The 13,896-nt window shown below is 41.6% G+C and overlaps 1 protein-coding gene across 1 annotated transcript in view; it reads right to left on the bottom strand.

The window, feature by feature from the left end:
* The window catches only part of LOC126271888 (bursicon-like), a 62,567-nt gene extending 48,931 nt beyond the window's left edge, over positions 1–13,636 (bottom strand). Inside the window, exon 1 of the mRNA XM_049974267.1 lies at positions 13,606–13,636. Coding sequence (XP_049830224.1) covers positions 13,606–13,636 — 31 coding nt within the window. The remainder of the gene's footprint in view (positions 1–13,605) is intronic.
* Between the last annotated feature and the right edge of the window lie 260 nt (positions 13,637–13,896).

Genomic DNA, 13,896 nt, shown 5'->3' with positions numbered 1-13,896 from the left:
CCGCGCTGTTAGCAAAGGCACAGCCGTTGGCCATCTGCTGCCAGCGCCCGTAACATCTGTTACACCACTTACACGTTGTGTCCACAATACTGCCGCCATGTATAAGTGTCCATGTCGCTGCCCCAAGACTTTTGTTACCTCAGTGTAAAATAGATTACTGCTCTAGACCTGAACGTGATCAGTTTAGATTATATTAGATTCAGTATTCGTTCTGTAGATCCAAAAATGAGATGATTCTCGTGGGTGTGGAACATGTTAGAAAGTGTAAGATGAAAAACGTAAAGCATCTAAATAGACGGTGAACATATGTGAATACACACTGGAACTAGTAATATTTGCAGATTTAATACACTGTCATAATGAAGCATAGTTATGCACTTTTAATAAATTTATCGTGCACAGAATACCTGTCTCGACTGGAATTGCCTATCAAAAAGTCTTTCAAGCTCTGTTTAAACTGTACTTTATCTGAAACCAAAGTTTTAAGTCTCATTCCGTCAGACATTGCAAGATATACTGTGGACGTGTGGTAAGTGGCTCCAATCAGTTCAGTCTGCTCTACGAGCAATTTGTGAATGGAAGAGATTTATACAGCATTAATCTTGTAAGAAGTGTAGTAACTTTCTGGTTATTCATTGCATCACCAGCAAGGGACCACAACATGGTTACACGGCTTTACAAGACACTGACAACGACAGATAGGAGTCCAACCCCTCTCAAACCAGCACTACACCAGTCAGTACCAACAACACAGCAATTAAACACTTCTCAGTCATTCTTTATAGGAACGTATTTCGCAGAAAGCTCACTTGTTGTTGTTGTTGTTGTGATCTACAGTCCAAAGAACTCCTTTGATGCAGCTCTCCATGTTACTCTATCTTGTGGAAGCCTCTTCACCTATTGCAACCTACATCCTTCTGAATCCGAGTAATGTACTCATCTCTTGATCTCTCTCTACGATCTTTACCTTGCCATTGACAGTCTACATTTTATATCCTTTCTACTTTGACCACCATCAATTATTTTGCTCCCCAAATAGCAAAACTCATGTACTACTTTAAGTGTCTCATTTCCTAATCTAATTCCCTCAGCATCACCTGATTTCATTCGACTAGATTCAATTGTCCTCGTTTCGCTTTTGTTGATGTTCATCTTATATCCTCCTTTCAAGACACTGTCCATTCCGTTCAATTGCTATTCGAGGTCCTTTGCTGTCTCTGACAGATTTACATTGTCATCGGCAAACATCAACATTTTTACTTCTCTACATCAAATTTTTCTTTTGTTTCCTTTACTGCTTGCTGAATATACAGATTGAATAACATCGAGGACAGGTTTCCGTGCCCCTCGACTCTTATAACTGCCATCTGGCTCCTGTACAAATTTTAAACAGCTTTTCGCTCCATGTATTTGACCCTGAATTTGAAAGAGTCTATTCCAGTCAACGTTGTCCAAAGCTTTTTCTAGGTCTACAAGTGCTAGAAACGTAGGTTTGCCTTTCCTCAATCTGTCTTCTAAGATAAATCGTAGGGTCAGTATAGCATCACGTGTTCAACATTTCTACGGAATCCAAACTGATCTTCCTCGAGTTCGGCTTTTACCAGTTTTTCCTTTCATCTATAAAGAATTTGTGTTAGTATTTTACAGCTGTGATTCATTAAACTGATACTTCAGTAATTTTCACACCTATCGGCACCTGCTTTCGTTGGTATTATTATATTCTTCTTGAAGTCTAAGGGCATTTCTCCTGTCTCATACATCGTGCTCACCAGGTGAAAGAATTTTGTCACAGCTCGCTCTTCCAAGGCTATCAATAGCTCTAATGGAATGTTGTCTACTTCCGAGGCCTTGTTTCGACTTAGGTCTTGCAGTGCTCTGTCAGATTCTTCACCCAGTATCATATCTCCCTTCTCATCTACATCTACGTCCTCTTCCATTTCCATGATACTGCTCTCAAGTACACGTCCCTTCTATAGATCCCGTATACACTACTTCCACCTTTCTGCTTTAATTTCTTTGTTTAAGACTGGTTTTCCATCTGAGCTATTGATATCCATACAGGTGGTTCTCTTTTCTCCAAAGGTCTTTTTAATTTTTGTGTAGGCGGTATCTATCTTACCTATAGTGATATATGCTTTTGCATCCTTATATTTGTCGTGTAGCCATTCCTGCTTAGCCATTTTGCACTTCCTGACTATCTCATCTTTTAAACATTTATATTCCCTTCACCCGCTTAACTTTTTTGCATTTTTATATTTTCTACTTTCAACTATTAAGTTCAATATCTCTTATGTTACCCAAGTATATCTACTAGCCCTCGTCTTTTTACCTACTTGATCCTCTGCTGCCATTATAATTTCATCTCTCAAAGCAACTCATTCTTCTTCTACTATATTCCTTTCCCCTGTATTTGTCAATCGTTCCCTAATGCTCCATCTGAAAATCTCTTACATCCTCTGGTTCTTTCAGTCTATTCAGGTCCCATTTCCTTATACTTCTGCCTTCTGGCATTTTTTTAGTTTTAGCCTACGGTTCATAACAAATAAACTGTGATCAGTGTCCACATTGTCACCTGGAAGTGCCCTACAATTTAAAACCGAGTTACGAAATCTCTGTCTTACCATTATATATTCTATCTGAAACGCTCCGGTGTCTCTGGGTCTCTTCACTTATACAAACTTCTTTCATGATTCTTAAGCCAAGTGTTGCCTATGACTAAATTATGCTCTGCACAAAATTCTACAGGCGGCTTCCTTTTTCATTCCTTTCGCCCACTCCTGATACTTTTCCTTCTCTTTATTTTTCTACTATTGGGTTCCAGCGACTCTTACATTTTCGTCTCCCTTAACTATCTGAATAATTCCTATTATCGCATCGCACATTTCTTTAATTTCATCTGCGTAGCTAGTTGGCCCATATACTTGTATTACTGTGTTGAGTGTGGGGTTCGTGTTTATCTTGGCTACATTTGGCTGCATTTATAACCCTGTATTCACCTGACCAGAAGTCCTGTTCCTCCTGCCACCGAAGTTCACTAATTTCCATTATATCTAACTCGAACCTATCCATTTCTCTTTTTAAATTTTCTAATTTACCTGCCCGATTAAGGGATCTGACATTCCACACTACGATCTGTAGAGCGCCGATTTTCTTTCTCCTAATAACGACGTCCTCCTGAATTGTGCACGTCTGGAGATCCGAATGGTGGACTGTTTTACCTCCAGAATATTTTACCCAAGAGGATTCCATCATCATTTAACCTTTAAGTAGAGCTCCATGCCCTCTGGAAATATTACGACTGTAATTTCCTTTTGCTTTCAGCCGTTCGCCGTAGCAGCATAGTAAGACCAGATAAGTCAATCATCCAGACTGTTGCCCCTGCAACTACTGAAAAGGCTGCTGCCCGTCTTCAGGAATCACAGGTTTGTCTGGCCTCCCAACAGATACCTTTCCATTGTGGTTGCGCCTACAGTATGGCTATCTGTATCACTGAGGCACACAAAGCTTCCCCACCAGTGGGAAGGGTCGCGGTTCATGGGGTGGGGGGAGTTGGCGAGGAGGGGAAAGCTCACTTAACTGCTGGAAATAAGTACTCACTTAATAAACAAAAAATAACTGAACTAGTTGACCATGAGGTCAGTTGAGTTACTGTGTCTAATCATATGAGAGAACTGGACAGGAAATGCTGGACAGGTATAGTGTGTCTCTAAACTGAAAACCAAGCAGCGCCTTCCCCCCAGGAGAAGGAAGTTACAACTGCCACATATGATCACTGACATGAGGATCAGTTTCCCCTGCAGCAGTGTAGAACAGAGAGCACAGATTTATGTAGAATCTGTCCATGTGCTTTTCTGACGTTTGTATTATTAGTAAATCATACACAATGTAGTGTTAATCCACTAGTGGAAAATAAACATAACCCCTCCCCCTCGCTCATCTTGCAGACCAACGAAGGATGAAAGTGCATGACCACAATCTGACGACCTATGTTTCCTCATGCTTCTACCCTACATCCCCACCTCTCCACCCTGTTACACGCCCCAGAACACACATTATCTATTAATGATACAGGGTACTTTTCTGGCTCAATATTATGTAAAACTCAACACCTATTTCTTTCAGGCACTCTTTATTATGTATATGTTTTACAGATTTTTTGCTGATATCTGGTAATTCAGCACACTTTCTAAACAAATTGGAAGCGTTTTAAATATTTTTGAACCTGCTTATGATTATTAAAAAAATACAAAGAAATCGATGCAATTTTATCCAAAATGCTTACTCAAATGGAGGTACCATTTACTCCAATGTTATGCATATCTGGTAAAAATTTGGTCTCCCTCAAATGTATGACATGATGGCTCTGGTACTAAACCTATTTAATTTCACCTGTTATGTATACTATAAGGGTAAAAAAATATCACATCTTACATTTTAATTTTTATAATTTTTCCTTATAAAAACGTTTTTTTCTATAATTTAGTTGATTCTGTAATAAAGCTTAGGTCTACTACATAAGTATGGACTATTGCAAGTTACAGAAAAAAATTATATCAATGCTTTTCAAACTTTAGAAAATATTTATACCTGAATTCTGAAAAGTACAACTTGCGGGAAATTGCGAATGAAGATATGAGTCCAATTAACTCTGCCTCAGAACATTCCTGAAGCATAATCTTCATCCTGTAGCATTTGTTGCCTTCAGGCTTCGTCTTCGCATTCATTTTAACACTTCTTACTTCTTTGATAACTTGAAGAGCGAATCTTTCAGCTTCATGCAGCCATTGTCTGTCACATGCATGCAATTGATCTTCCATATTAGATCCACATTTTATGCCTAAATTTCTCATGACTTCCAACCTTCCCATCACTCCATCATTGAAACATATCACTGTATCTAGTACACCAACTTTTAATGTGTTTAGTCCTACAAAAACATTCTTAGATAATCTTTCCCATATGCAAAGGTTGAAACTTTCATTTGTCTGCCCCCATGAAGACATTTACTAAGCAAAACAGGGACACAAAGGTCTTTAAAAATTGCTTTTATGTCATACACCAGAGGCTCAGGAAGAGAATGCTTATGATGGTATATTTGCCCTAAAGGAGCAGATTCTCTGCGTGGTTACCAAAAAGAAAAAGAAAGTGGCCAAAGTCCATGAACAGGGCGGTCATCTGTAAATAACATATGAAAGTAAGTTGCCCATACAGCTCTTCTCATTGCTTAAACAGCATTCAGAGGAGCATTTCGTCAAATGGCCAGTCCGTAATAACTCGACAGAAACTGAAATAGACCTTCTTCAATCTGCCTTGGCCAGACAGAGATTTTCCATCAGACAACTTTCCTTTCATTTCTCTTCGTAGCTTCCTCAATCTAGCATACATCTTCTTTTGCACATATCCACAGCACTCCAGTTTTGTTACCATGATATCACTATAAACATTGAACTCATTACTTTTATTGAAAGCTTTAGAGTCCAGATCGCCTAGGTACTTCGCATGTCTGACGCTATAAACTGGCAACGACCTTTGAAATGTTTCTAGAGCTTCATCACACTCCATACCTCCACTGTAACCATCATAATTCTTAGACTACTGATGTTCAATATGCCCTTCAGTGTTACCATGGAAGGTGAGGCAGTACTTACATAAGCACTCAACACGAACAACTTTTCCATTCTCCAGAGAAGTAGCACATACAACACCGTTCAAGGAATGATGTCCTCGACGTTGCCATGTCTCATCAAGTGCAACAGCAATGTCCCTGGTTCCACTAATATTTACAGTTTCTTCTGCTGCACGTTTCACTTATGCTTGAGATACAACCATCAAGGCACCTAAAAGTATTTTTATGTAAACGCTGAATCTACTGGGATGAGGAAAAAGGTCTATCAAACCACAAAACGTTTGAGCAGCCTTTTGTCCTTTACTTATTGCACGGATTCCATACACTAACTTCAAATTCACATAATATGAATTATGCACAATTTTCGAAGTCATTTTCGAGGTAGATTTGTTGCAGGATCTACACAGAACAACTAATTTCCTATTTTGTTCAGTTACTTCCAGACAGCTTCCACCATCACACTGTTTACATTTCGCCACTTCCTTTATCAAAGAATGTGAGGTGCTCACATCAATAACAATAAATACACTACAAACAGCGTCATTGTTAACGCAAAAATTTCAGTCAGCAGGAAGCGAGCCATGTGGGAGTTTCTTCCCTGAAGAACTGATGCATAGGTTACTTTCAACAGCGTGGCTTGCTTTGTTTGTGAACTTGTTACCACGGAATTTCCTTTTATTGAATTTCTTGATGCGTGGCATAGTTTGTATTTATTGCACACTAAAGGATATGTACTTCCACAAATATATGTAGCACTTGGGCCACAATCTTCCAGTAACACGTGAACAAACTGCTTCCTCAAAACGAAAGTAAATACTAGCAAAGCTGATTATTTACAGACACTAGACATCTGCACTGCTACCAAAATATACAATGTATCATTATTTCGAAAAGAACTATGAACTTTCTATTTCCAGCGATTATACGTAACAGAAATAAAGGGGGCCTGGCGGATACATGATTGTAGCATTAAAATTTGGTATATATGTCATTTTTCATTTGAATCCCTATAATGTATATATCAATGTAATCAAGAAAGACTATAGAATTAAATAAAGTTATAAAAATATCGATTTCTCCGACGTTCATAAGTACCCTGTGTCTTTAATATGCTTTACAATTAAAACTACTGTCGAAGCTTTCACATTCGAAATTACATGTTTGCAGAGCGATTATGCTAGCTTCACCATAGAAATTGTGAAGTGCACTGTCCACAAATTGCAGGTAATTCTCTGTAATCACTCTCACCCAACAAACTGGAGATCGTGCGTGGAATGTTGCTAGACAAGTTGAATATACACTGAAGCGCCAAAGAAACTGCTATAGGCATGCATATTGAAACACAGAGATATGTAAACAGGCAGAATACGTCGCTGCAGTCGGAATCGCCTATATAAGAAAACAGGTGTCTGGTGCAGTTGTTAGATCGGTTACTACTGCTAAAATGGCATGTTATCAACTTTTAAATGAGTTTGGACGTGGCGTTATAGTCGGTTCACGAGTGATGGGACACAGCATCACCGAGGGAGCGATGAAGTGGGGATTTTCCCGTACGACCACTTCACGAGTGTACCACGAATATCAGGAATCCGGTAAAATATCAAATCTTAGACATCGCTCGGCTGGAAAAAGATCCTGTAAGAACGGAACTAACGACGACAAAAGTGCAACCCTTCCGCAAATCACTGCAGATTTCAGTGCTAGACGATCAACAAGTGTCAGCCTGCGAACCATTCCACGGAACATCATCGATACGGGCTTTTGGGAGCCGGAGGCCCACTCGTGTTATCTTGATGATAGCACGACAGATAACTTTACAGCTCGCCTGGGCCCGTCAACACCGACACTGGACTGTTGATGACTGAAAACATGTTGCCTCGGCGGACGAGTCTCGTTTCAAATTGTTTAGATCGGATGGACGTGTACGGGTAAGGAGACGAAGCCTGAATCCGGTGGTGGCTCCGTAATGGTGCGGGGAGTGTGCAGTTGGAGTGATGCGGGACTCTTCGTATGTCCACATACGATTCTGACAGGTAACACGTACGTAAGCATCCCGTCCGGTCATTTGTATCCATTAATGCCCATTGTGAATTCCGACGGACTTAGGCAATTCCAGCACGACAATGCCACAGCCCACATGTCCAGAATTGCCAGAGAATGGCTCCAGAAACACTCAACTGAGTTTAAACACTTCCGCTTACCACCAAACTCCCCAGAGATGCTGAGCGTATCTGGGACGCGTTGCAACATGTTCAGAAGGGATCTCCACGCCCTCGTACTCTTACGGATTTAGGGACAGCCCTGTAGGATTCCAAGTGCCAATTGCCTCCACCAATACTTCAGACATTAGTCTAGTCCATGCCACGTCACGTTGTGGCACTTCTGCTTGATGGGAGGGCATACACGGTATTATGCAGGCGTACCTGTTTCTTCGGCTCTTCAGTGTAATATTCGGGGAATGTGTAAGAAACTTGGAGTAGTTAACAATGATTAATGTTATTATGGTTGTGACTTTCCAAGAGGACGACTTAAAAAATAGAGGGATTCGGTGTATTAAGTTGAATTATCTGAATATATTGGCATATTAGACGATAAAAAAAGTACATCTCTCTTTAAATTTTTTGTGTAAGATCACTTTTAATACTACAAGCACAACTGTGAGCGTAAGATTTTATTACAGCTTAACTTTTCTCTGAGTTACTTCAACATGTTTTATATTGTGAGTAACAGCAATGAATAAACGCTTCTTCTTATTCCATTTTTATTCGGTAGAAATGTCAAGAAACATGTTCTTTTTTGTGGCATAAAAATGTGATAACTGCAACGGTTTCATGACTTTTCTAGTACAAATACATGCTACACAGTGGTTTATCTTTTTTGAAAGACTTTGTTCTTTCCCCTTGCCAGAGACAGGCACTAATCGCATTTTACTACGGTTTTGCAGTTCTCATGCCGACATGTTGGCTTCCATCCTCTGCGCGCCGCTGACCGCGCCCGTCACATCTCGTGCCCAGACCTGGTTTTGGATGAGGGGTGTGTAGCTTTTTGCCTTTTCTGGGGAGCCTAACTTGTCTACTAAGACTGCCCCACATTGTTCAGCCCCCTCTTTCTGTCTGGACAAGCCCACAAAACCGTGGCAGGAGACATCCTAAATTTCAGAACGTACGTAACGCCTTTTCTCTGTTTGGTAGAGGCTCTCCGGCAGCTGACAACTGAAAGATCCAACAGCTGGCGAATAGCCATCCAAATGAGAAGCCTGTAACAGGCAACTAACCTGATTTTATGTTATAACTGCACGCAACAAAGCTGATGTGCACCAGACCTTCCCCACTAACAGATGTATCACACAAAAAGCTGTGGCGGCGCGGGGTCACCGCCGCGTCCGTCCGAGGCCAAAGTTGAGCGGGAGAAATCCAGCCCGCACTGTCATGCCAGTGGAAATTCAACGCACAGTTACTACGTATGTACGTGGGGCCGCAAGTGATTCTAGATAGTGCAACTTTAAACACTCCTCTGAAAACGACGATGCGCAGGAAGCGGCGGAGCAGCTCAGATTGCAGAAGTCGCGAGGCGTCCTCGTCCTCAACAGAGCCGAGGTGTGCTGCGCAGAGCGTCCCCTCCGTCATAGACAGCAGGCGACGCGCGACAGCAAAGCACAGGAAAGTAAAGGAGAGGAAAGGAGAGGAAAGGAAAGGAAACCTGACCGGCACGATCGTGTAGCTGCGTGTGCAAAGCGATGTAGGAAGGTTAATAATCTGTTAAAACGTAATAGGATAACAAAAGTGTTGTACTTTCGTTCATTATGGAAGATTCTGGAGAGTTGTATTCGTTTCTAAATATCCACAGAACGTTCCCTTCGAGTAGACTTGGAGATAAACGTCATCAGACACAGGACCAGAACCCCCGAGCTGCGATACGCTAGTCGCCACTACTAGGCACACGCTATCGAAACAAGACTTGCGATTACTGTGGACTAAAGTACAGACAAAGTATCGATACCTTAAAGTATCGACACTTACATTTGGAGCCTATGCCGAGTATCTAATCATTCATCAATCTCCCCATGTCGACGATAAATAAAGCAGTGTGTTTATTTTGCACAGAGACTAGCTGAATGAAGAAACACACTTCTCTTGCTCTTTGTTCTCTGAGAACATCCTTGATCACTTGATATCTAAAAAACGAACTTCAAAATCGTAATAAATGTTAGTGTATCACGCTCAAAAATACTCTAGGTTGCTCAGAAATACTCTCAAGACCACTGACGTATTCAACAGCACCCTACTGTGAAATAAACGACTGTGATTGATTGTGATTCCTGTCTAGAAATTCCGAACATTCGAAATCATTCGATGAGATTCAATGATTCAAAAATATTCCAGAATATTTTCTCCCTTCTTTGATTCGCTGTAATCGATTTCCAAAATAATACTGACATTCTGGAACATACTCGAACGTCCTGAGAATTTCTAGAACATTCTCGGACATTTAAGAACTTTCCGGAAGGGTCTAGAACAGTTTGCTATATTGTAGAACATATACGAACCTTCTGAAAGATTCTATAACATTATGGGACATTCTGCAACATTCTATAACATTTTGGAACATTGTAGAAAGTCCTGCCCACTGTCGGCCACCTCGGCACACGATTTGCAGCTACTCTACCGACTTCTCGTTAGATGTTCACTGGCACGATGTCTTCGAACTCATCCCCTGCAACCGAAACCTTCTCCACGGGTGCGGCGGCGGCGAGACGGCTTGCGGGGGTGCAGCGTCCGCCTCGGACCTGCCACATTGACTGCTACCTGTACAAAGTTAAGACCTGATACCACGACAATACAGCACCAGGGAAACAACCGAATAGTAGCCAAGTTTATCTTTCCGGTAGGCTCCTTTCTCTGTGGTAATTCAATTATTCTTTCACATAAACTGCTTTAGACGACAATAAAAAAGACAAAGAAGTAATACGAATCGTTGAACAAGGAGATTTCAAGAGCACACACAGACAACTAACGAAATGCTGTCAACGTTGGCGAAGCGGCGCCAAAGTCTTGCACACTCTCTGTCTGACTGACGCGACTTGCACAAAGCTCGGCCTGTCCGTTCTCGTGCAGACACACCGTTTCAAGTGTTGCAGCTGAGTAATGTGAGTAATCTGGTAAATAATTAAAATATAATAAATCACTAGTACGATACGTGCTATCTGTGTTAGCATATAAGGTAAAACGCTATCCCGGAACCCGGTACGAATTACAGTGTAGGGGCGACAAAAATTCGCTTGTCAGCATTTGCCGTAGTTATCGACAGAATTTATGAAACTGAAATACTGTAGTAATCTACTCATTAAGAGGTATAATCCTGTGCGACACAGTGAGACGCGTACGAGACTCAGAAATTGTGAGGCGGCTCAACTCGCGGATCTCATTTCATTCAGTGTCAGAGAACGAGAGCATTAGCTACTTCCAACAACCTTCAAACGTAATTCCAAAAGTCGGCGGAACTCCTCCTCGCTGACAACCACCAAAAAATGATGGAAGGAGAAAAGTTTATCAAGTACTACATTTTCGCTCTTCGCCCGAAAACTGTGTTGCGTATACAGTTACTAGTAAACGAGCCGTGCGTGCGCCTGAAGTTTTATATGACAGTGTCCGCGAATACCACTGAATGGGCCTTATGTCACCGTACGACTTAGCGTTCAGGAGATATCAAGTCATAAATACTGATATGCGTGGAAACATAGCTTTTCTTAGAAGATGCTGTTTCTTTTTGTACACGGGAGTACCGTTGTTTAAAAATTCGCGGTTGGTGGACGTTAACTGGTAGTTACCGAATGATGGAAAACTGCGGTCTTTATTTTTTGTGTCCTGACTTTCAGTGCCTACAGACGGCGATGTTTCAAAGCAGCAGTCTCCCCGCCAAGTGGAGATGTTCTGCAAAGTGCCCCTGTCAGTACTGCTACACCGCCAGTCGTCTGACTCTGAGGATTTGCGACACTCCTGTCACTACTACGTGTGCATTACAGTTTACATTTTAGATAACCCTTTGAGACTCTGTTAAATAATATGCAAAAATCACACGAAATATCTTGAAATATTACTTTGATTTGTTAAGTTTGCTTCAGTAAATCGCCAATTAAACCTAAAGTGCGCCATCTTACACACGTTTACTATACACTTCGCCAACTACCGTACTGGCGGATTCAGATTTTCCTAAAGCGTTTACGATGTAACTCTGTTTTACCCAACCGAATTGTGAGGAACTCCGCACTAAGCGACCTAAGCAAATTTGTACAACTATTCTTGATTATACAATCTCTTTTTCAGATGAAATTACCGTAATTTGTGCTGCTAATGACGTAATTCTAAAAAGACGAAGTCAGCGGCGTTCCACTCTGCGAAATTCGATTGCTAGTTTCAGAATAACTACAAATTTCGAACACTAGAAGACATACACGGACTTTTAAGGAAATGTTTATGAGTACGTTGATTTGTGATTTTCTTTTTACTGCTGTTTCTGCTGTAATTATGCAGTGCCAGTGTCTATTTTGACATTGAACTGGTGAAGTGAAGTTATTATTTAACACTCATTACATGACAATACTCTTACAAATCCGTTTAGTGTTTGACGTCCCCATTTGTTAATCCACACAATGTTCCACAATCATTTTTGTTTCGAGGTTTGTGCAGAAATAATGGCTGAACTGTTACAGTACTTAGTTGGTGAATCCCCCTTTGTATGTCAAGCGCTTTGCCTTCCAGTTGGTGTGTTGGTCCAACCACATGAGATAAGTGTGGTCAGTATCAGCTTTACATTAAACCACTTCTTTTCTGTTTCACTTGACAGAGTTGAGTCCTGTTGGAGAACTCCATCGGTCCGACGAGACACTTCCGTACAACAACAACCTCTGTATAATACAGCATTTCGTTTCATACTCTAAGTTCATACGTTAAGTTCTAAATACTTAATTACTCCAGAACTAATGGTAGTGTTTTGAACAATGAAACGCCGTTGAATCCGTCTCTTTTATAACTACGGTACTGGCACCATAAACTACTATAGTTCCATTTGATAAAACGAAGTAGATACCAATATCTCTGTAGGAAGTGGTATGAGCACGAAATTCGATAGTACGCAAGACGAATGGTCGAGTTGAGTTTATTCGCAGAATTCTAGGAAAGTGTGATCCACATGTAAAGGAGACCTCGAATAAAACCCACCCTGAGTGCTGCTGGAGTGTTTCGGGTCTCCAGCACGTCAGATAAAACAGAGATACGGAAGCAAAGCTGCCTTTGCTGCCAGAGTGTTGGAACGACGCTCGAATGTTACGCAGATGCTTTGTGAACTCAAAAGAGAATCCGTGGATGGACGTCCAAGTTCTTTTCGCGAAACACTGTTGAGAAAGACAGGAAATGTATTCCCAGTTGCTAATGTGAACCACGTTCGGCTACATATTAAAATGACGGCAAAGAAAAGTTGTGCCGGACCAGGAGTCGGAGCCAGAGTTTCCGCTTTACGACAGCGGTGCTCTCCGTGCACGAATCACGGCCAGATCTAAACTTCCATATCAAGTCGTTCTTTGTCTCACAACCTGTGCTCGAGCGTTACGTATTTTCCCGTCCATTAAGGAAGCGGCTATTCACAGTCAAATGCCCAGTTCTTGCGAATTCGTAACTATTGAGAAAATTTAGGGAATTGGCATCACACTACAGAACGATACTGCTACCGCTAATATACATTTTCGCGTAATATTTAGTGAGATCTTTTTCTGAATTCGTTTCTGTGAAAACAGAATTATGTTAATTTAAATAGTTCTGGAATAACTATTTAACTCGACTGCCCTGTGCTTGTGGATGTAGAAGGATTACGATTCCTGGAACGAACTCTCTCGGAATTTCAACAGTTAACATTTCTACAATGCACCATGCCTCTCTTGTTGCGCAGACCAGACTATCTCGTCGAGTGAAGTCGTTCTAACTTACCTGAGGCGTCTCGTATGCTACGGTGAACCATTGCGAGGGTGTGGGTGTGTTGGTGTGAGCAGCGGCCCGCAGAAGACGTCGAGTCGATGTGGTGTGTCCCACCCGTGCGGGGTGACGTTTTTATAGCAGCGGAGGAGAGGCTTCTCCCTTCCCCTCCCCTCCACACCAGCTGGGCTGCTTCCCCCCCCCCCCCCCCCCCCCCCCCGGCCCCAGCGACGATCGCGTTTGGTGGAACTGACAGTGGAAGTGGGGGAGGTGAGGGACAAGTGGCACAGCAGAGAGAGAGAGAGA

The sequence above is a fragment of the Schistocerca gregaria genome, chromosome 5, assembly GCF_023897955.1.
Source record: "Schistocerca gregaria isolate iqSchGreg1 chromosome 5, iqSchGreg1.2, whole genome shotgun sequence".
NCBI classification, from domain to species: domain Eukaryota; kingdom Metazoa; phylum Arthropoda; class Insecta; order Orthoptera; family Acrididae; genus Schistocerca; species Schistocerca gregaria.
Note: the sequence above shows the minus strand (reverse complement) of the source record. Positions and strands in the feature narration are given on the sequence as shown.